The sequence below is a fragment of the Rhea pennata genome, chromosome 7 (assembly GCF_028389875.1).
Source record: "Rhea pennata isolate bPtePen1 chromosome 7, bPtePen1.pri, whole genome shotgun sequence".
Classification (NCBI taxonomy): domain Eukaryota; kingdom Metazoa; phylum Chordata; class Aves; order Rheiformes; family Rheidae; genus Rhea; species Rhea pennata.
Window position 1 is genome coordinate 38,847,877 of NC_084669.1, and position 23,129 is coordinate 38,871,005.

At 47.5% G+C, this 23,129-nt stretch overlaps 2 protein-coding genes across 4 annotated transcripts in view; both read right to left on the bottom strand.

The window, feature by feature from the left end:
- Positions 1-8,351: 8,351 nt before the first annotated feature.
- Positions 8,352-9,733, bottom strand: DKK1 (dickkopf WNT signaling pathway inhibitor 1). Its single transcript, XM_062580349.1, has 4 exons — positions 9,542-9,733; positions 9,301-9,457; positions 9,084-9,194; positions 8,352-8,988 (listed from the first exon to the last, which is right to left on the bottom strand). Exons 1-4 carry the CDS (start codon positions 9,731-9,733, stop codon positions 8,738-8,740), a joined length of 711 nt encoding a protein of 236 aa, XP_062436333.1. The 3' UTR covers positions 8,352-8,737.
- A 2,509-nt stretch (positions 9,734-12,242) lies between these two features.
- Positions 12,243-23,129, bottom strand: part of PRKG1 (protein kinase cGMP-dependent 1) — a 440,105-nt gene continuing 429,218 nt past the window's right edge. For 2 of the 3 annotated variants that reach the window (XM_062579493.1, XM_062579492.1), the window contains exons 15-18: positions 22,728-22,850; positions 22,567-22,629; positions 21,436-21,502; positions 12,243-16,730 (exon numbers count right to left, since the gene is read on the bottom strand). In XM_062579493.1, coding sequence (XP_062435477.1) covers positions 16,632-16,730; positions 21,436-21,502; positions 22,567-22,629; positions 22,728-22,850 — 352 coding nt within the window. In that variant the 3' untranslated portion in view covers positions 12,243-16,631. The remainder of the gene's footprint in view (positions 16,731-21,435; positions 21,503-22,566; positions 22,630-22,727; positions 22,851-23,129) is intronic. The other variant, XR_009958878.1, reaches the window with a different exon arrangement.

The following is a 23,129-nucleotide window of genomic DNA, read 5'->3' on the forward strand; positions in this document are numbered from 1 at the left end:
TCTGTCTTGTCTTGACAAGAGGCAGCCAAATTTACATCTTGCATGAATAAGAGTCTTCTGCAAAAATGTACTCAAGTGCTCTGGGGGCATGCTGTGTTTGGGTGAGAACGTTGACCCTCACCAGCCCCGGGACAGGGACAGCTGTAGTGTGGAGAAGTCTCTTGGGCTGCGCCTGGGTACTGCTGTACCCAGTCTACGAAGACGCTGAAAACAAATGCTTTCTGAGCTGTTATTGCTGTTGCCTCAGCATCAGCCCCTGAGCATATACCCCATGTCTCTGAGAGAGACTTGAAAAAGTTAAAAAGCTACACCTAGAACCAGATTTCTGCACGAAATATTTGAGCTTCAGGTTGAAACTTCTAAAGAGCCAGTGAGATAGGATTGTCCTGTGGATAGGAGTGGAATAAAGTCCTGTCTAAATGCAGCTTAAGGCTCTTCCCTCACCTCCTTTCTGAAGGCAACCCAAGATTGTGGTATGTAAAAAGCAAGTATCCAAATAGGGGGAAAGAACCTGGCTTGTTTGGTATCTTGGTCATCAGTCATCCCCTTGTGCAAGCTGGGTTGCGGCCAAAAGAAATTTCTCTTCTAAGATGATCATTTATGGTCAGGCATTCCTTCTGGCTAAGGCAGCTAAAATCCTCTCTAACGTGTGTTTCAAGACCAGCAAAGTCCAGGAGAGCAAACTGGGATAGCATGGGAGGATCAGTGGAGGTCAGCCCATGGGGAGGACCAGCAGCTTGGGCCCATCTAAAACCAGCAAAGACCTGCTAACATACAAGTTAAAGAGGGAACAAGGGAGCTGGAATAAAGGGCCTGGACAGACATTTGTGATGGAAATGAGCTCAATTAGCGTTTCCCTTTTCTCCTTCCCAGCCCACACCCCAGTTGACCACAGTGTGTTCTCAAAAGCTGAGAAATAGCTTGCCATTTATGTGAACCTTCCCAAGCTGCTCCCAAAGACCAGATGACCTCAAATTGGCAGTGGATGCAAAAAAAAAAAAAAAAAAAAAAAAAAAAAAAAAAAAATCCGTTAGACAAGAAGTCAAGCAAGGCTCTACGCATACTAGTACTTCTAAAGAACTGACTGTAACGAGGAGACCTTTTATACCCTTCACTTTTCATTCTGCTACAGAAGCAATTGCAAGATGCTACCCAAATGTGTAAGCTTTTAAAATGAACTATAGTTTTGATCTGCTTTTCTTTGTGTGAAACCAATTACCCTGAAAAAGAAATCTTAACTAGAGGTCCGTCTCTACCTGACCAGGATTTTCTAAGGTCTTATTATATCGTGATGTTTTCATTTTAAAGTGCAACTTGTACACCACCAGGCTGGATAGAAAGCTATGGAACAGCACTAGGGTATGCTATCGGGAAAACAGAGAACATACCTTGAAGTGTAAGCTCAAAACAGTATAGAAATACTTGTTTCTCCATGGTGAATTGGCCTTCAGGATTAAAAAAAGAGCAAATGAACCATTTTTTGTACATATTCTTCTCTGTTTTAGCACATAAAGGTATTCCATTCTTTAGTAATTTATCATGGAGTTGGCATATTTACAAGTCAGTCTCGTAAAAACTCTGACCAAGGATATTCAGAGGTGCACAGTGAAACTGGAAAATGAAAGATAAAATTAAAAACCAGAAAGATTTAAAGTTCGTCCACCATAAGGCAAAAGTGGTCAGATGGAAGACCCGCTACAAGAAGTCCTTTGTGCGGCTCTTTATACACTGGGCATTACAGATACCGACAGGGGATGTGCTGCTCACATCGGATTTAACTTTCCAGAGGTCTTTTCCAAAAGGAAACTCGGATTAGAGCTGGGAGATGAAACAGGCCTCGAAGGCGCTGTTTGCTTGCCAAGGCTCTGCTCCCAGTGACGGAGCTCTTACACAATCACCTATTTTCCTCAAAATCAGCATCTTGAACCAATTACGTGCTTTTAAATAAGGTTTAATTTAAACCCCGCAAACAGACCCGCATTTCCCTGTGGGTCTGACACCCACGTTCTCGCAGCCCGAGGACCTCTTCCCGAAGAGCCAGCAGCAGAAAGTCGAGGAGGCAGGTCTGAAACGCCAGACGCTTGCAGCAGCATCCTTCCCACTGCCAATAATCGGCATTTCGAGATTTCCTAAGCCGCAAACTGCACCCAAACCTCTGTTTTCTCTGAATTGTCACTTGATTTATGTGTTTTCATCTGCTGGCAATTGTACACCCCTCTCTTATATCTTCCTCTCTACTCAACCAGCTATTCAGAGCCGGGATTTGCAGGAGCGGGGAGGGGGAAGATGCTGCTGCTGCTGCCAGCGGCGCGGGGGTGGGGGGTGAAGCTTAACACCCCATCGTGGCCCAGCTGTGGGTCTCACACTCCCCCCAGCCTGCCCTTTCATCCTCTGGGCCGATTTGCATGCTGATGGACTTATTACTCCCCCGAATCACCCGCTAATGGATCCCCTCCCTCACTGATAGACAGATTAGCAGGTCTGCCAAGAAGCGCCCTCCTAAAGTTTCTCAGCTACCCTCGCCCACCCTTAAGTTGTTAATTAGGGACACAAGTCGTGCACGGTGGGGAAAAATAAAATAATAAATAAAAAAAAAAAAGTGCAGAAATGGTACATGGTAAAAGCAGTAATAAACATCACCTTGGATTACCGGGGATGAAGCGTATTGGTTTAAAGAAGCACAGTCGCCTACGAGACACTGCACGGAGGAAAGGAGACCTTTAATGCTGTTACACCTCTGCCTTTGATAGGCAACCAGTAATTAGATGCTAGGCTACCTGTATGGCTCTCCCCCCCCTCACCCCCCCCCCCCAAAGGGTGCTGGTGAGATCAAGGTTTAATTCAACAAAACCTCAGCTAAAAGAATTAAGAGTCAAAGACAGCTTAGGCAGGTGGTTGAACTACCCCCCCCCCAAAAAAAAAGATCAAAAAATGGGGGGGGGGGGGGGAACCCTCTCGGTATTGTCTTACATCCATAAGGTTTTGTACCCGCTGTCTCAAATGATGTTTTTGAGCCTTAAGCATGCTCTGGGTGGAGGGAGAGGAGTATAAACCAGAAACCTTTCTCACCCTGGTGTCTGGAGGTGAATCCAAGTCCTGTTGGGAGCGAGCTGGTTTGCAGCCCTTTCTTACACTGCTTGGGTCCAGTGACTATTTCCATGAAGTATTTTAACAAGTACATTTGGTTGCATGTTGCACAGGAGCCTGCTGCAGAGCTGGAGGTAGCTGCCAGAAATGGTGCTAGTGCTTCTGGACTGAAAAAAAAGGCAATTTTAAAAAATATTCTATTATGCTGTAGCACATAAAGTGCATAGAGTTGCTGCAATGAGCAGATTTCTGTTGCTATATAGTCTCTTATAGTCTTAAAAAAGCTTCACACTTCAAACAAACGCCCACCTGCTGAGCATTTTAACACCAATAAACATTTATCCAAAAATGAGACTATGTATTACCAGCTGTTCAGGCGCTCTGGGGAGCAGAGTAGAAAATTTAATGAGAACAGGATCAGTTTTACCACCTAGCTTATTGCTAGATAGTGAGAGCACAAGTCATCCCCTGCAAGGATTCGAGCTGGGAAGGTGCTAAGAATTTAGGCTGGACCAGCAAAATGCTTAATTAAAGCATGTAACTTAAAGTAACAACACTTGTAGTCTTGGAGGTATCTCTGAATCTTCAGCTATTTCAAAAAAAAAAAAACCCTCTTGTTTAACTTCTATTTGAGTATTATGGCCTAAACACATGTGCAAGGTTATGTGACCTCTTCTCATTCTGGACCTCCTTCGATCCATGAGGCCCTGAAATGGTGACGCTTCTGCAGGGATGTTGCCAGTTCCTTCCCTGCGTCTCTGAGGCCAAGACACCCAGTTTGGAGGTTAAGCCGGGCAAGGGCTATATCCCAGCGCTCTCCTTCCCTTGCATACAAGAGCAACGCTAGGATCGTACCCAGTTTGGAGGTTCAGCCGGGCAAGGGCTATATCCCAGCGCTCTCCTTCCCTTGCATACAAGAGCAACGCTAGGATCGTGCTTACTTATGCTATGCCAGTGCTTAAGTTGCCCTTCCACAGTCTGATAATAAGCAGCTGTGCTGCACCTTGATATAGAATTTAATTTGAAGGAGCGACTAAGGAGGATATTCGCAAAAGGCTATAAAGCTGTGCAGCCAGCAACCAGTCATTAGAAGAGGCTACTTTACAATGCTCCATTTTTATTGTTATTTATAACAATATTTAACTCTATGTAACTTTTGTTAGCTTGCTCTTTCAGCAGTATAACCAGGAAGAACGAGTAAACAAGCAACCCTGCAGTGCTAAACCTCCTCCCCCGCCAAAACATGCTTATTTTACTAACACTGCTCAGAATATAGTCCCCTCCCCCCCTTTTTTTTCGATGAATAATGTGATTAGAGTGGGGAGGGCTCTAGGGATGCACATCCTGAGATGCCTTCTAGCACAAGTGTTATTGAATCATGCATACTACTGTGACACACCATGCTCAATGTGTTTCTCTTTATTGACTCTGCTTTCTACCTTTGGAGCGGACCTGCCTATCCGAACCTAGATACAACAGCAAGCTCCTAGTTAAGGGATTGCTACATCCAAGCTTTCTGCAGTCTGATGTTCAACTTCCCATACTCTTCTTCCTTTGTCTAAGGCCCTGTTTCTGTTAATTCAAGCCTTTCTCAAAAATGGGGAACCTTTCAGCAAGCTAGTTTGCTTAGTCTATGTATTTTGGTCCCGCTGTGCCCACCAGAGGTTTTCTTAGTACACCTGCACTTTAAAAACACCGTCGGAAGTTTTGCAGGACGTATCCATGGGACAGGGGATGCCGACAGGGATTTCTGAGTCTTGCTGTGGCGACATGAACACTTCTTTGATTTCTCAGGCTACCTAAGCTTTATTGCAGTTGCAAGTATTAGCAGCAGACCAACACACAACATTGCAGAGTAGTTGTCCTAAATGATAAAGAATGGGGCCAAGGAAGACTGGAAGTCTGTTCTTTAAAAAATGTTTCTCCAAGCTTGTTTCACTGACCACTAGGACAAAGAATGGGAACCAACGCAAGAAGGTTGTGATAGCCCAGGAATAACCTGCATCAGGTACCCAGCGCTGACCTGAACTGCTTTTCCCGTGGGAGAAGGGCCGCTAAAATGCTCTTTCTCTGGGGCTGAGGAAAAGAAGAAAGTCAAGACAACAGAAGACACAGCAGAAAGTCAAGATGCAAATCCTGCTTTGTGCAGTGAGACAAGTCTCAGAGTCCCATCACAAACTGTTCCTCCCTAGGCTGAGGAGGACACCAAGAACATATTAACAACAAAAGGGAAGGTACCAAGGTCAATGTCTTTCAGACCAAAGAGAGTCACTTTATAAGGTATCTTAAAGTGCTGAATAGTGCTGTCACTGCAAGGCTCTTCAGAAATGCAGCTATTTGGGTGCTAAAACATAGTTTTAAGGATCAAACATAAATACAAGGTTTGAAGATACTGGATTCTGTGTCTAAGCTCACACATGTTGCCTGCAAGAGGAAGCAGGACATGCCCAAGTGGCAGTTAAAACTGATTTCAAAAGGTGTTATGAACACCCAAAGAAAATACCACAAATGTCAAAAGCAACTGCTCAGATCAGAAAGTACCACAGCATCTTGAGCTGGAGAAGGACAGCCAAACGCCAATAAAGAGGATATTTTAAAAAGAATTAAAAAAAAATAAAAATAAAAAAACTCAGAGGGTGAGCAAGAGTTGATAAAATGTGAATCTAAAACAAAAAGAGGTGTAGCAGGCACTTCAAGGATCATAAGCACAGCTTTCCACAGGTTTCCAAACATAATCTGTGGACAAATACATCGAAGATATATCAGTCTACCCTGGAAAGAGAGTGCCATAGCAGTTCAGCAAGAAGTACAGCAAGGGCTACTTCTGTGTACCAGTAGACTTCTAAAAGAGGTGGGATCGTGCTGCAGTTTGAGTTGAGGTTAACCACTGGGAGTTAGTATTCAGTAATCCCATGCTCCAGGGCAGTCCCACAGGTCTCTAACTAGAGGCATTAACAGCCGAAACGCTAGAAATCAGATTGCCTTTAAAAGGAAGGCATGCAAGCATCACCTAAGGCCACAGTGTTTGTGGAGCATCCATGCGAATGCCACATGGTGCACCTAAGGTGGCCCTCCTGCTTCCCGGAGTACTGCTCTGCTAGGAGGAGCAGATGGATGTGCCAGTTTGCAAGCAAATTTTGACTTGCAACAAAGCAATGGTGCATTTTAGATTTGCACAGGGAAGACTCTCACATAGCTTCTGGAGGCCAGACATCTCCCACAGACTACAAGAAAGCTGACAAGTGACACGTCTGTTGGAACAATGTTTTTCCTCCTCCACTGAAGCTGCCAGCTGAAGAAGATACAGGAGGTGCCTTGTGCTCTGGCTCCAGGCAAATTTACAACCAGTGAGTACGCTCAATCTGCTGCTCACAATAGTAGGAGGACAGTGCCAGTAGTTAAAGCACCCTTAGCCCTCTTCAGCTAATTAATTAGGCGGAGGTGGAGGAAAGTTCCAGCCCACCCAGTTCATCATGAAAAGGAGAAGGCTCTGAAAGTAGCAGATGGCAAGCCCACTGAATCAAGGACTAGTCTTTACTGTGCACTGTGTTCACTGTTGCATTGATGGACATCTCAAGGCCCCTCTGCTCACCAGATTGCTGCAGTCAGTCCAGTCGGCCCACGTTTGGCCCTGTGTGCTGCCACCACAGAGCCAGCCAGCCAGCTCCCGAACTGGAGCTCTTCCCACAAAGAGGGCAGGTGGGAACACAGACTTGGGACTAGCAGGAGCTGAGCCAACCGAGACCAAGGGGTTTTAAGAGAGCCGTGACTCCGTACAAGGCCTCTGATGTGCCTTTGGCAGGCCAGCCTGAAGTCCAAGAGCAAAGCATGTGGGGCCAGGAAGTGCTGCAACTTGTTCACCTTGGCTGCTGTAAGACCCTGAAGCTCCCTGGCAGTGGGTGCTCTCAGACCACCTTGTCCACAGGGTATTATAGGGGATTAAGTCCAGAAGAACTTTCCTTCACACTCACCTCAACTCTTAAAAATAAGGCAGGAAGATGTTTCACTGCCTTCTGCCCTTCACAGGGGCAGAGCATCCGTCTAAAGCCCACATCGTCCTTAAGGGTGGTGTGGGCCATCTGTCCTCCACCCAACATGCCTTGTGAGAAACGCTGCTTTCTGAGAGGCCAGGGGGACAACGCCCCAACGGCAGGTGGCCACCAAGGGAGCACCTGTCGTACCTACCCTGGTGGGGACCCCCTGGTACCCACCGGGCTCTGCAGTGCCCACGGGGAGAGGGCTGCAGGGACCTCCATCTCAGGGGAGGTGGGGGAAAAGCTGCTTCCCATAGGGGCAGCTCTTGTTGGGGGCGGGGGGGGGGAGGGAATAATAACAGGCCAAGGGCAGCTCAGGTCCTGCACCAGCTGGTATTGCCACCCCATGGTTCACTCTGCCAGCCAAAAGCACGGGGGAACCGAAGCGGCAGCACAGCAGAGCTGTTCGTTCCCTTTGCAGCCAGCAGCGCTGCCTCCAACCCCGCTTTTGACACGTGCATCCTGCCTACGGGGGCTTTCAACTGCAGCAACAGGGACTAGACAGCGGCTAGACCTACGCCGTGGGTCAGCCAGGTCGGAGGTTATCTCAGACCTCTGGCTATCGCAGCGCGCCGTAATTCCTGAAGGCAGCTGGACGATAATAACCGAACGGCTTTTCCCGCGGTTAGTGGGCAATGAGCCTTGTCTCCTGCCCCCTAGGATCCAGCATTTGTAGGAAAAGCAAGCCTCCTCTTGGCATTTTTTTTTTTTTTGCAGGAAGGCTTCATGCACATCTCCTACAGCTGCCAGCAAGGCTGAGGGACAACCAAGCCAAGGTAGTTCCCCCTCCCTCTGTGGACAAAACATTTCCCACTGCATTTCAGGGTTCATCCCTGGGCGAGGCGCCACATCTGCCTCGCAGCCCTAGCGAGGGGGGCAAGGAAGGACTTGCTATAAGGGGCTATAGCAACACCACGTTGGCTGCCTGCTTTGGCTCTTCGGCAAGCTGCCCTCGAGCAACACAACCCGCACCCCACCCCGGCGGTTTTTGGGGCGGCCGTTGCTCAGTATTAACCGTCCAGACGCTTCCTCCGGGCTGCTCTTGCAAGGGCAACAGGTTGGGAAAGGGGGTGCAGGGGAAGGCGCCTGGCAGCAGCCACGGGAGCAGCTTTGGGGGGTGGGGGTGGGAGGACGCAGACAAGACGCAGCTGAGGACGTCGACATCTCAGCTCAGCGCCGGCGAGACAGCACGCCGGCTCGGCTTATTTAAGAACCGTTTATTGCCAACAGAAGGTCCGTCCACTGAAATAAGATAAAACCCAGTGTGTACAAAGTCACAGTCATAGCTTGAAGAGCACAAGGCAGCACCCTTGGAATAATCGTTGAAAGTTCTGGCATATATATACATTAAGTGCCACCTTGAGTATTCACAACACAGTAACGTACTGCAATTAGTCGCTTAAAAGTAGTTCCCTAGAGAAACAACCTTCCGCTCCAGCTCCAGCGCCAGGAGGAGGAGCGCGCTGGGGAAGCTCCAACCGGGCACATCCCGCGTGCCGCCAGCCCCGGCACGGCCGGGCCGGTCCCACCAGAGTCCGTCCCTCCCGTCGAGGTTTTGGGGAGATATGTGTGTGTGTGTGTGTGCAAGGGGAAGCGTCGCCGTGTGTGGGGGGGGATCAGTGCCGCTGGCAGGTGTGCAGGCGGGAGGAGTTGGTGGCGCCGTGGTCCCGCTGCAGGCGACAGGCGAGGCCCTCGGCGCACTGGCACCGCTGGAAGATCTCCAGGCCGTGGGACCCTTTCCGTCGGTGCTTGGTGCACACCTGACCTTCCTGCAGCACGGGCTTGCAGATCTTGGACCAGAAGTGGCGGGCGCAGCAGAGGCCGGCGGCGCAGTCCGAGGAGCGCAGGCAGAAGTCCCCTTCCTCACCTGTGCGGGGAAGCAGTGGTGAGCCCGGCCCGGCCGTCGGGAGCAGCCCGACCACCACCCCGGGGAGACCCCCCCCCCCAGCCGCCGTCGCTTACCTTTGGCGGCGGGGAGCCAGGCTGGTGCAGGTGTCCGTCGGGGCAGTGTCTCGGCGCCGGTCTCGTCTAGCTCACCGGCGCCGGGCTGGGGCTCGGGGGGCGCGCAGATTCCTGCGGGGAGGCCGTCAGCCACGGGAATCCAGAACAAACCCCCCCCCCTCCCCCAAGAAACACGCCCCCGCCTCCCACCCTCCGGCCGGTGTCCGCCGCCCCTCACCGTTGCTGCAGGCCGTGCCGGGGCAGCACATGGCGTCGCGCAGGCAGCGCTTGCGGCGGCGGCGGCAGGCGAGGCAGAGCGGGGCGCCGCCGCCGCGGGCCGCCCCGCCGCAGTACTCGTCGGGGCCGCAGTCCTCGTCCTCGGAGCAGGGGAAGGGCTGCGGGAGGCAAGGCGGGGAGGGGGTCAGCGCGGAGCCACCCGCGGGGCCGAGACGGGGCAGGCCTGGGGCGGCGGCACCTACCTGGCGGGTGGCGGCCGGCGGCGGCTTGTTGCTGCCGTCGAAGGGCGCCGCGTGGGCCGGGGCGGCGCTGGCCGCGGCGCCCCCCGGGGGGCCCTTGATGGCGTTGGAGCTGAGGGAGCCGCCGGGCGCCGCTGCCCGCCCCGCCGGGGCCGCGCAGCTCAGCGCCGCCAGCATCGCCACCAGCGCCCGCATCCTCCTCCTCCTCCTCCTCCTCCTCCTCCCCGCCTGGCCTGGCCAAGCCCAGCGCGGCCCGGCCCGGCCCGTCCCGTCGCGGCCGCGCAGCAGCTCCGCGGAGTCGCGGCTACCTGCGCTGCCCGCGGCCGCCTTTATACCCCTGGGGCCGCCGCCTGCTCCCGCCCCTAAGGGAGGAGGGCACCGCGGCCGCGGATGGGATTTCAAAGAGCCCCAGGGGGGCTGTGCCGCTGCTCCCCCCCGCCCCGACGGCTCCGTCATTGGCCGCCGGCCCGGGAGGGGATTTCGCAACGGCGAGGGCAGCACTCGCCGCGGCCCCCGCCAGATGCTGCCGCCGCCGCCGTCTGCAGCCCGGCGCGCTGCCTCCCCCCCCCCCCAACAGCCCCGACGGCGTGTGTGGGGGGTAATGTGCTCGCCCTATGCAGCCCCCCCCCCCCCCCCGCCTTGGAGACGCCGTGGGGAGCCGAGCGCCTGCCGTCTACCACCGCCCCCCGCCCCCTTCCCGGTGGCACAGTCGGTCCTTTGGTCTCATACAAGTCTGCACCCCCCCCCCGCTCCCTTCCTGGCGCCAGTGCAGCTTTGCAGGAAGAGGAGGGGGGGGCGCTGTCTGGGGGGGGGGGGAGGGGGGGGAAACCTGGCGAGCAACACCCCCCCCCCCCCCCCCCCCCCCGCCCGTGGGGCTCAGCCCGGCAGCCCGGCACCTCTGCCGGGACGGGGCGCAACCGGGGAGCGGGGCTGGTTGGTCTCGGGGCTCCCTTTGATGCGTGGAGATCAAAATAGTCGTGACCCCCCCCCCCCCCCCGCCCCGGACACGGCCCCGCCGCCCCCGGCGCTCGGGGCGCCGCGGGGCCGCCCCGGGCGCCCCCCCCGTCGGGGCGGCGCGGAGCTGCGCGGCGCCGCCGGCACCGCGGCGCCCCCTGGCGGCCGCGGCCGGAGCCTCCCTGGGGCCGTCCGTGTGCGTGTGTGTATGTGTGTGTATACCTATGTGTATTTATATTTATTTGGTGTTTATTGTTATTTATATATATATTTATTTATGTACACACACATATATGTGTGGGTGTATTTGTGCCTCAAAGAGCTGAGGCCAGATCCTTCTGGTTTTCCAGTGATGCCTATAGTGAGCTAGCTAGCTATTACAATGTATGTATGTGTATATATGTATGTGTGCGCATGCGTGTATAGATATCAATATATATCTACACACACACACATATATATACATACATACACACACGTATATATATAAACTGCACACACTTGTTTCAGCCAGAAGTTGTGCACTCAGAATGAATAACTATATATTGTAGCATTAATTTTGTTTTTTCTATTTTTTGGTGGTGCTGGTGTAGGGGGGATAAAATGTGCCCGGCAGGCAGCGAAGCCATGAGCCAGGGCTCACGGGTGTCCCCAGGCAGGAGCCTGGCACAGACGTCGTATGGTGTGGCAGGAGGGAGAAGGGCGGCGAGAGCCCTTGCTCCCTAAAGAACTAGTGTGAGTTCAGTAGCGGAAACAAATCAGTTGAAAAATCATAGACTGATTTTTTTTTTCAAGCTGACAGTTTCATGCTATTTTTTTAAAGGCAGTTTTGAAAGGAAAAAAAAGAAAAAAAAAAAAACCCCGCAAATTCTGCACTGATGGCCAAATTCATCAAAGCTTCACAAATCATATGTATTTATTCCCTTAAGGCGCGAGTGCTGATTTCAAAGGTTGCAGTCCTTTAATTAAAACCAGAGCGCCGCTCACCCACATCCAGCATTACGGGTATCGGTGTTACTTTGGGGTATGATGGTGTCAGGTATTTCAGGCGAAGGAGGCTCATGCCAGGCTAGTAATTGGCTGGGAAAGTTTTGGTGAACACCTAATGCAGACACTCATTAAAAACCTGGAAATTTCCCCAGGGGAATGGCTGCATCAGAAAGCTATAGAGATATATATTTAAAATGTGATTGCCACATCCTGGAAAAAAAATTATTTAGTGTTGTTGCCCCACTATTTAAGCAATTTTCAAGTTTATTTCCCGACTGGAGGATATTCTTGTCTTCTTCATTGCCTTCTCCAGCGTCACCTCTCCTAGGTGTCTTCTGCGTAGCACTGAAGCATGTACCCTTAGCTTTGACTGCGGTGTGATTTCCACGCGAGAGCTGCCTGCTATTTAGCACATCCATTTAGTAATTTAGGCTGGAAAGGACCCTTCTGGGGTCCACCAGCACCAGCTGGGGTCCCAACTCCTGCTCACGGCACAGCCACCTTCGGGTTGGATGGCTCCAACCTCAACATGTGGTCAGGTCGCCCCAGCTGTGGTGCTGGTCTTCGAAGAGACACCAGACGCGCGACCGAGAAAAATTCGCCTTTGCGCGGACACGGCTCAGCAGCGCTCGACCTACGAGCGCGCCGCGACATCTCGTTACGTGATCTGCTACCTACCGCGTGTCGCCGCGGAGGCCGGGCGGACGCAGGGTTCTCCCGCGCTGCGACTGTGGCGTGGAAGAAACGCCCCGAAACGGTCTTCAAAAGTAATTATTTTTATTTCAACTCTATAAAGTATACAACAGGCACTCAGCAATTACAGCTGCGGGGAAAATACAGAGCGAAACCAAAGCGGTTCAATTTATGGGGAAACAAACAAACAAACATAAATCCCAGGTTTTTAAGTCTACATCAAAAGAGTGCAACTGGTCAGTGACCATTCGATGATGGACGTCTTCTGACAAACAGGAAAAAAGAAAAAACCCTTTTATGCAGAATCTGCGGTGGGAAGAGGCCGGGGGGGGGGGGGTAGGGGGAAATAGGGGCGTAAGAATACAAAATAAGTGACCAGTGTAAAACCAGCATCGAGCGGAACCGGTAGGATGGGCGACTCCGAATGACATTTCCCTTTGCCAGTAAAGCCCGAAACCGTTAAAAAGTCTCAGCGCTCCGTTTTACGCTGCGGGCAGCTGCGGAGGAAGCAGCAGCAGTAACATTTTTGACGGCTAGCTTTTAGGTGGGCCGAGAGCTTGCCTCCGTAAGGACCTACTTGCATATAGAAGGGCTCATGGAAAGCACTGATCCTGTTTTGTTGAGTGGTGCAAACGCGATGCGGCTTTTTTTCTTTTTTTTTTCCCCTTTTTTCCTTAAATTTATCTTTTTCGCAGTCATTGGTTTCGCGTCCAAACGCAGTTTTGCTTGGCCGCGATGACACCGAATTGCTAAATCCTTTCTCTGGGCCGACCGTTTACAATGAGGTTTAGAAAACATGATACGTTGGAACGTTACTGCACTATAGGTTAAATCTGCACAGCTTAGCAAAACAGGAATACCTGTATACAGACTGATAGGATGTCATATATTAATTTGACCCGCACATACATTTATACATTTCACAGAAATGACTCTGTATCTCATTAACAGATACACAGCTCTGGTACATTTAACAGAAATAAGAGAACAACTTCATCATTTCTGTAGTTCATCAATAGTATATAATAAAGGCTTAGAAATTGGTAGCAGAAAGAACTGTAAAACGCAGCAAGCTAAGAAAGGACAACATTTTGAGGTGTGTTTGTCTTTGTCATGCAGCATAACACCAAATTTGTATTTTTATAGGATGCCATGAATTTAAGGCACTTGCAACAATGCCAGATAGCTAGTCATGTTCTAAAACTATGGGACAGATGAGTAACAGTACAGTTGACAGAAAGTTTAATAATACTGACAATTATGACATTAATTCAAGTCTACTTTGATCTAAAAACATTACATTACAAATAAGAAAATGAAGAAATAATGCCATGGAACGCTAAATAAAAAGTTACATGTGTACCACAAAATATCAACACGAAAATATCTATTTACATAAACATCTGCTTGTGGTCCTGTTGTTAAATAAGAGTTTACTATGGATAATGCAGCACTGTAAGAAGCTACAGATCATCTGTATCTTACGACACCAATCTTAACACATTTTTTGTTTTAAATATGGTAGCTGATTTCCCTTTATGTAAATACACCGTCGTCCCATATATTAAAAAAGGAGACAAAGAAGGAAAGACAGTATGTGGAAACACAGAGGCAATCAGTTGTTGTGAATATATATATATATATATATATATATATAAAATGCAACTCAAATATATTACTCGTAAATGAAGACGTATATTATTAATATACATACGCTAATTATGTTTAAAGTATGCTTAGTAAAGGTGACGAAAGCTGAGTGAGGTGTCTGATACCAAAATAAATTCATGTTCGTGCCACGTGATTCCGGTATTACTGTATGTGGCATAAGGAAAAACTGATAGGCAGAAAGAAAGTAACTCCTTAGCCCAGTTTTAAAACGCTCTTCTTGCAATGTTTTCAGTTCTCTCCTCCCCCCCAAAAAAACACTGTAATGCTCTTTTCCCTGTGGCGAGCCCTTGCTTGACGCCAGCTGAACCTCAAGTGCTAAATATTGCGATATCTGGAATGGAAACAAAATCCTCTTCTGCACAAAGGTATCAAAGGAAACAAGTTCTCTTGTCTAATGTAGCCACGACACTGAGAAATGGGGGGGACACGAATAGAGTTCAGCTTTAACGACTGCTCCTTTGGGAGGATGCCTAGCAATTATTTTAGCCCTAGTATTTAGTATTTGCTTGCAGGCAGGGTTTTCGATCCTTAAGATAAACGTGTAAAACTAAGTGTATATTTTTACCCTACGCAAGGAATTCCCGGTAGACTACCGTCTTTTCCCTAGGCTTTTCAAGGCAGACAGATGTTACTACAATGCCACGCGTGATTAATGAATAGCAGAAATAACCGGGAGTTATTGTGCTGAAGATGCTAACTCGCTCGTCTATTAAAGCATGGAGAAAATTCAGGGAAACAGACTGTTTTTAAAGGGAGTCTGCGATATTTGAGCTCTTCGGCACACTTCAGATACCGCTGAGCCTGTCAACGAAGTGGAGAAAAATATCTTTTTAGCATGGTCTGTTAAGACTGCGCAAGTCACTCGCGCCGGGAAACTGGAAAAGCGTTGGGAATTAGCATCAGAGAAACAGATGTGTTTTCTCAGCGCTCCCCTTTTTGGGGTAAAACTCAGGGGAACAAAGTCAAAGCCCAGACTCTTATCCTTTGGGAGGAATCCTCCTGCAAGGAAATTCCTCGCGTACGTGGACGCGCGGCGCCGTACAAGCCGACAATTCCCAGGAGTTACCGAAACGTCAGGGATGAACCGCAGTCACGATGGGAACAGGAGATAACCCGTTGCGACTAGCAGAAAGTTGGGCTGTCGACTTCCCGTCGTCTGCAATAGCTCTCGATGACCCTGCGATCAAACGGGGCAGTGTCTGCTAAGCTCGGGGCAGGCACGAGTACAAGGAGGTTTCGGCAGAGTAGGCATAGAGGACAGGGTGTTTTGGTTACTTTGGCGTAAGTCAGAAGAGACTTCACTAAAGCAAAGGAGCTGCTCTTGCAGAAAAGCGGTGGAAATGAGAGGAAAGCCATATCCACATTTTTCCCACCTTTTTTTTCTATATATATGAGGGGCTTCAGCTCTTGCCATCACCATGCCTAAGCGTGGTCACTGAGGACTTGGTACTTCGGAGACGCACAGAGCAGTAAATCTCAGGCAAACGCAACCTGTCTGCGTTAAGCTAATAGCATTTTTCCTTTTAATTTCCTTTTAATCCCACCGACTTTTCTGTGGAGCACCTTCTGACTTACTCTGGTGCGGCGTTCAAATTGCACTTCGATGTGCAAGCTTCCAGGCGGAGGCAGCACACTGGCCTCGTACCGTACGTTCCATTATTATTACTATTATTATTTTTTTAAATTGGCTTTGAAGTAAACGTGGACGAGATGCAGAAATGGAGACTTAAAGTTCTCTGTTCTTAGCGCGTGACGGAAGATGATGCCTCTTGCTACATATTTCTGAAATGGTCGCTGACTGAATAGGCATGTTCACAGATGACGGATGTACATAGCACCTATAAAGTACATTACGGGTCTTGTATTTTCCCTTTGGGTTCTAAAAAGGTAAAAGTTAAGCTTAGTTTCATGTCTAATAGCTAGTCAATAAGACCAGTTGGCTGCTGTCGCTTTATTATAGGACCATTATTTAAGCGCTATTTTATATGTAAAACGGATAACTTTATGATTCTTTTTTTCCATGCAATTATGTATTTGTACCAAAAAAGAAAGAAGGAAAAAAAAAACCCCTTGTGTTACGCTATGTTCTCAGCTGTACGGGAGAAGCGACCCATATCTGCCTTAACAGTTCTCAACAGAATCTATAGCAGTTGTGCTTTTTGTTACGTCAGGTTAAAAAAAAAAATCTCTCTCTCAAAATAAAAGAGGAACGGTAACATTCAGTCTTGTCATGAATACTGCTTGGAAAGAAAAAGGACAAATCTTACCACTGCTTTGACACGAACTCTTTGACCGGTGTTTTTGTGGTCCTCCTTTGTTTCTACACTGGCCAACAGTAGAAGACCTACAGAGCTTGACATGTGGGAGTAGCTCAAATCCTGTACTGCACTTAGCTACAGTACTTAATAAATTACTATTGATCCTACTGATAAAAGCCAGTACCTTGCAGCTAGAATTAAGTGCATCTTACACTAGGAATCTTTCAACTTTTATAATTAGAGCATAGCAAGATCGTTGCAGTGATAGAAAACGTATCTCTTTACCGGTGAAAGGCTTTGCATCAGGACCACCATGTCAACTGCTATTTAAGTTTGAACATAAAACATGAAGAGCACTATTGTCATCTAAGCAAGAAGTCCTAATGCCACTGTAGTTACTGTAGCAGCATCAATCAAGGCATCATGGTGACCCCGAGCACTAATCCTCCCCAATTCTTTCAGTTCTGCTGGCAGCCACGTCCCAGGAAGCTGTCTTCAGCAAGGCAGAAGCAGGTAAAAGAAATACATTAAAAATCTATGTCCCATCCTGAGTTGTCATCAGGAGGTGGTTCATCATTGTCCTCAGGGAAGCTGTCGAAATTGCTTGTGTCTGTCGGAGATGCAACCTGTCGAAAGAACAGAGTTACAAGATTGGGTGGACGACCTGGCTCGTTGTGCAAGCTCAGTTTTGGACCTCTTCAGAAGTCTTACATTCAACAATTTTTTGCTCAGTCCCAGGAGGACTTGCCACAAAATCCTAGCTGGTTCCCTGGTACCGCTATTGAAGACCCAGCCTCCCTAGGATCTCTGGCTCAAGAACAACTTTTCTATCAGCTGGTTGGTAGAAAAGATTTTGAAAAGTCCCTGCCTTCTTCCAGGGCTTTCTCTCTTCCCTAAAGCTTGGGATTTCAAGTTGCTGCAAACTGAGAGAAATTGATATTCCTAGGATGCACCTGAATTTCCAATTATGAATTTTGACACAAAAGAGTTTGCCCTGAACTATAACAGAATCAAATAGGAATGCTTCCAATAAAGCAGAAAGTCTGAGTTTCAATCACCTAATAGGATTATGAAGGCTGAGTACTTTTCTCTCTTTTTTTTGGGGGGGGGGGGGAATAGTGTAATTAAATAATTTATTTTTTCTGCTTTATGACAAAAAAAAAAAAAACTTTCTTGTGCTGGGACCCTGGTAGATTCAATGTGATTTTAAAAGCTGAAACAAAATAAAAATAGACCAGCAGCTCCTCCAGGCAAAAATAATGCACGTCTTAATAGAGCAAAATCAGTGCCTTTAGCAGTACCTCAAAGTTGCCAGTGCACATTTGGGGAGGACTGCACTTCCTGCAGGAATGCTGTTTAAGGAAACACTTAGCATTAAATGTTGTAATAGTTTCATGTCCCTTGTGTAGCTTTTGGAGAACTTATTGCCAGAGCCCAGCTTGTCCTCCAATAAATTCGCAAAACAGTCCCTAGTTTGGGAGACATATTTGATGTTGGATGCTGCCTTGGAAGAAGGCTATTTGATCAAATAAAAATCAGAATTCAACTCTAAATTGAATTTGCTACTCAGTTGCATCAACATTTGTCTGCTGCTTAAAACATTTTGGTGAAAATTAAGCTCCTTAAATACTCAACTCAGTCGGAAAAAGCATGTAAAAGCTTAATGGAGTGATGAGCTGCATCCCTTGGTACTGAATACTATAATTCCTTTTCTTTGAGTTGTTGTTTTTTTTTCCTGTTTACTTTGTTGGTGGTGGCACTGTTAAACTGGAGAACCTTTACCTCAGCTAGAGGTTAGTGTGTGCTCCATGCTCACTTTGCTCCACTCTCATGTGAGTGACACCGGGCCAGAGTGCATTCCTCAACTAGGAAATCCGTATGCGAGATTGCTCTCCATAAGCAGGAGGGTTGGGAATACCTGTACAAGCCAACTGGCATCAACATAAAACAGGTGCAGCTGTTGGTATGACCATTCACAGGGTGTATGCACACAAGCAGTAGCTTCTTGTCATCTCAGAAGCGATGGTTCCTTGGTAAGCAGACTGCACTCAGTGAAAGCATCAGCAGAGCTCCACAAGGCTGCTCTGCTGGTGACAACTCTTGGGGCATCTTTGTTGTTTGAGCTCTAGTTAGAGAAGCCCCTACTGAAAATCAGTCCTGCTTTGGGAAACGCATTGCATTTGGAAAGGTCTTCATTTCACAAAAAAAAAAAAAAAAAAAAAAAAAAAAAAGCTGAGTGTGCCCAACAGCTAACGTGTTCCTCTGAAGACACACAATTTTGGGAAAAAAAGTTGGATCAAGTGTCACCATGCCGGTTGATGTTATGTGATGCTACTGCTGTTGTCCATGATTTCCTGCAGCTCTGAGGTCCAGGCCACCAATATGCAGCCTGCACATCTTCACAGTCAGAGATGTTGGAACAAATGCACTTCTAAATGCCCACTCCAGCCAGGCAGGGACACTACAGATTTATCCCCTCTCCATCCAAGAGGGTGAAGTGCAAACTTCTGTATCAGCTGCCTGGTTGCTTACTGGCCTATGGACTTCTGGAGAATTATGGCACAGGGATCTGCATGTCTTCTTCAAAGGAAGGAGCCAAGATCCAACACTACACTTCTTTGGAAAGAGACACCAGGAGTAGGAGTGTCTTTGCAGGACATCTACCATCATCACAGATTTAAGCTGTGGTATCAAGGCTCAGGTGCTTCCCTGAAGCAATGGCCAGAAGCAGGCTGTCCTTCTGGTAGGACAGAACTGCGATCTAGCCTAAAATCCTGTGGAACAAGAGCTAAGAAGTAGCTTTTGATTGCCTCACAAGTAGTACCATGTAACATCTGATGCAAACTGAAGAGCTGTGGAAAACTGTTCTCTTAAAAAAACAGCTAGTCTGTATGTTTTGCCCTGGTGCCTCCTTCCAGCTAACAGAGAAGTGGACTGATTGAAGAAGAAACTAATTTCTTCTCTCAGAGTTAAGTATTTTTTGGTCAGTTTTCAGATGTGGCCCTTATTGACAGTTGAACTTTTGCCAAAGCAACTGAGTAGGTGGCAGAAAACAAGCCTGTGGGGTTGAAAAACTGTCAAGAAGGCTCACTAGCTAATGTAGGGATGTTTCAGAGAAGAACTTAACAGCAGGCCTAGAGAAGACATTAGTCTTCAGAGACTCAGGAAAGAATTATTTGTGTTGAATTGGGCTTAGGGCAATGGATGGTTGTCAGCATAGAGAAGAAGCTGTCCTGGAAGAAAGATTGAGGTCTTTTAAGAGGGAAGGCTGCTCCCATTTGCTTCAAACAGTGGGCTGGCTGAATTGGTGACAGCAGATCATTCTCGTGGGGGCAATCATAGACATGTTCCCAGGTAGGAAGTCACTGGACCCAGGAACATACACCCTGATAAGGCCCAGAAATAACGCCAGCGAAGTGGAATGGGTGCTGACATAACCCTTTCCTGGCACTGCACTGGGCCTAAATGAAAAAGCAGAGGGAGTGTGATTTCCCAAGCCCTGCATAACTGGCTAGGGAATGGTCCCTCTAGGTATATCATGGCGGAATTCTTGCACTTGGAGATATTGTTGAAGTCACTGCTGCCTGCTGTTCTGTCTGCGGGTTGGACATGCAGGGTGCTTGGTAGTTGTGGAGCCCTCTCCCCGGCAATAAAAGCCTGTACTTATGGCTGTCTGTAATGGAAAAACATGATGATGGTTGATGTCACAGTCCCATGCATCAAACAAGGAGGTCAGTCTGGTAAAAAAGTAGAACAAATGGGTTCAAAAGGCTGGCCAGAATGTAAGCCTTAAGCTGAAGCCCAAAGGTTTTAGGAAGTAACAGCAGGAACTCTAAAGATACTGGTGAATAGGCAAAAATAGAAGTCAGAATATAGCTCATTTAGTACAAACGCTTGGCAGGGTTGAATCAGCTGGGAGGAACTGAGGGGGAACTATACTTAACCCCTCCTTAGGGCTAACATTTCAATATCCACATTGTATGTGGACACACAGATGAGCACACCAAAGGCAGGGGGGGAGGTTAGCCTGCAGGAACATGTGGTGTGGCAGCAATCTTCAGGAAGTGAGTGCTTGGTTGAAGAGACGACGACAGCTATTACCTACCAGTGACTATAATAAAACTCAGATCAAACTTGACTTGATATTGGTTAAAAGCACTGGATACACTCCTACTGAACTAAGAATCCACTAAGAACAATAAGGAAAATACATTTGGATATTTTCAGGCTACGCTGACATCCTGCACATAGCACAGGCAAACCAGGAATTGAAACTGGAAGCGAAGGAGTAAACTTGATTTCAGTGTCTGACCTGATGATGCTTCCCAAAGGGAGAAAGGGAGACACAAAACCCTCTTGTTCTTTCATTGCTGTGAGGAAAACTTAGTGCCGGAGGATTTAGCCCTGGAGCCCTGCCTGCTACTGCTGCAAGAGGCACAGGACCACGGGTGGACTGAGCAAAAGCGCACAATGAAATGCGATTGCAAACGTTGTGCTCTTGATGATCCCGCAGGAGAGGCATGAAGGGAAAGGGATTAAGTTGAAACAAGGAGGGGAGGCTGCAGAACAGAAGGGGCCAAGGTAATTTCTATCAGCTAATCCTGTTTGGTTTCCCTTTGCAGTGGGCTCTATGGGTGAAGAGCTCACAAAGACATCAAAGGAAGAGCTTTGCTGCAAAGGAAAATGAGTAGCGCTGTCCCTCGGAGTCTGCTCCCGGTTAAACATAAACTAGTCGGTAACAGGGCTCTTCATGTAGGACATGGATGCAGGAGAAAAGGGTAAAAAGCACAAAAGAAAAGACAAGGGGAAAGGTTAGTGAAAAAGCAAAAGGGAGGTGGCATACAAATCCCACTTGCCCCACCAAAAAAAAAAAAAAAAAAAAGCAGCAGCACTAGGAGAAACAAAGAGGACAAATCAGAGAAAAGGCTGAAAGTAGCAGCTCTCTGCTGAAATGTGAAAAGCAGAGGAAGAAATAAGTGGCGCAGGTGAAAAAGCAAAAAACAGGTAGTGGTGGGAGCCCCTTTCCCACTTCTCCTGGTGGGAAGAGAACTTCACTACAGTCATGCCCCCAAAACCTCCTTTCCCTTGAAGAGACTGCCAGGAGACAAAGCATACATGAAAATGTCTCTGAACTGACTTTGTCATTGGGCTTTGGTTTCTCTTCTTTTCTTCCTTTTTCTTCCCCCCCCCCTTTTTTTTGACAAGTATCTTCAAAAGAAATAGAAGACAAACTTGTTTCCACTTAACTGCACCGTATTTGTGCTGGAACTTCACAAAATTCATGTTAAAAAATTTGCTGGAGGGGAAAGAGAAAATCAGTAGTAAACTTACACTGGGTATTATAGGAGGTGTCAGTGTCCCTTTTCGCAACCCTTCCCAGTTAAAGCCTTCAAACCATCTAGAAGGGAAAGAGAAAGAACACAGATCAGAAAGTTAGACATATGGCTAAGATATAATTGTAGCACATAATGAAATTTAAATTGCTTAAGCTGTATTTTAACTCCTGCAGTTATGTTCATCAAAACTGTCTAATTAGTGTTAATAATTTTTCCTGTCACCTTTATATATGCTTTTTGTCAGCTGAAAATGAAGCATGTGGAGCAACCCAGCAGTGATATAACAGCACGAATAATTAGCCATGCTCAGAAGAACACTGCTCTTCACTGCAAGTGTTCTGGCAGCTGCTGTTTGCCTCCTATAGGGTTGATCCCTCTTAACCAAGACCCTTTATACACCATCTTCATATGATATTTTGAGCTAAGGACCTGCACAGGGATGTCCTCCTCTCCATTCAGGTGGCTCAGGTCTGCTTGGGCTTGGCCAACTGAGACGGTTGGGTGAGCCATGAGTTGGGCCTTCAACTCATCCACCTCCAAATGTCCATCCAGCACACTTGTATTGCTTTGGGGATGGGAGCAGAGAAGGACCAGCATGGATGAGAGGAGATAACTTGCTACCAGGACGTGCCCTGAACTCATTCTTATTCTGCTCAAGCAGTGTGAAAGTTGCTCTACTGAATCACTTCCTGCAGAAAAATAGAGCTTATAAAATGTCACTCGAGAACTCTGTGCCATCAGACCAGAAAGGATGATGAACTAACTTCGGGGTAGAAAGAAAGTTTGTCTGGGTGGAGGGAAATATAGGGAAATCTTGGAAAGTGATTCTGTAAACCAAAAAAAGTGCAAACAGGCAGTGCCCTCATTGGATTGTTTCCAAATAGTCTTCTGAATTATAGCAATTCAAGTGTAAAAGTCCTACTCAATGTGCAGTGCTCACAGGTAAGGCTAGAATATATACCAAAATACCGAAAAAAAAATCTGATGCAATTTCATTTAAAATCTAAAGCACAAAAGAAGGGACAGGCCAAGCAATTCAAGAAAACTGATTTTCACAGAAAATTGAAGTGTTTGAAATGAATGTTTCTGTAGGTTAAAATGATGGATGGTTGGTGAAGACACTTACTTGTGCTTTTGGATATCTTTTACTCCATTTTTCAAGTTCCCTAATCTTTCTGATGGATTGTCCCTGTAAAAGGAGTAACACAGTTGATTACTTTTGCAGTCGTTCTGAGGGACTCATTTCTCTGTGCCTAAGATAAAGCTGATTACATTTCATGCATTTACCTGCATAGTTTTTTAATTAAATTAGCAGCATTTTTGGCAATCTTCTTTGGAAATTCAATCATGTCAATTCCCCTTAATATGATGTTGTAGGTCTTCATGGGGTCTGGGCCTGAGAAAGGCGGACTTCAGAGGAGAGAGAAAGAAAAAGATTAAAAGCTCATCTTTAAAATAGCATTAAAGACCATTATATAAAAAGAAGAAAATACAGTTTCCTATTGTGTGAGAAATGAGGAAAAAAAAGACGACAACTAAAAGTGTTTTACCTCCTATGACATTAACTATTTTTGGGCCAAGGAGCTCTGATACTCCCTGGATTTAAGGGATGTTTTTCCAATTGGTGGAAAGGATGTATCGAAGAGTAAAGTCATGTTCTCCAGGCAGCACAGGCTGAAAGTCTCGTTT

Bases quoted from the DNA above. Each gene is read 5' to 3' on its own strand.
- DKK1 (XM_062580349.1), bottom strand. From the start codon at position 9,733: ATGCGGGCGCTGGTGGCGATGCTGGCGGCGCTGAGCTGCGCGGCCCCG. The intron at 9,458-9,541 runs GTAGGTGCCGCC...TGCCTCCCGCAG, and splicing joins CGCCGGCCGCCACCCGCCAG to CCCTTCCCCTGCTCCGAGGA. The intron at 8,989-9,083 runs GTAAGCGACGGC...TTCCCCGCACAG, and splicing joins CTGGCTCCCCGCCGCCAAAG to GTGAGGAAGGGGACTTCTGC.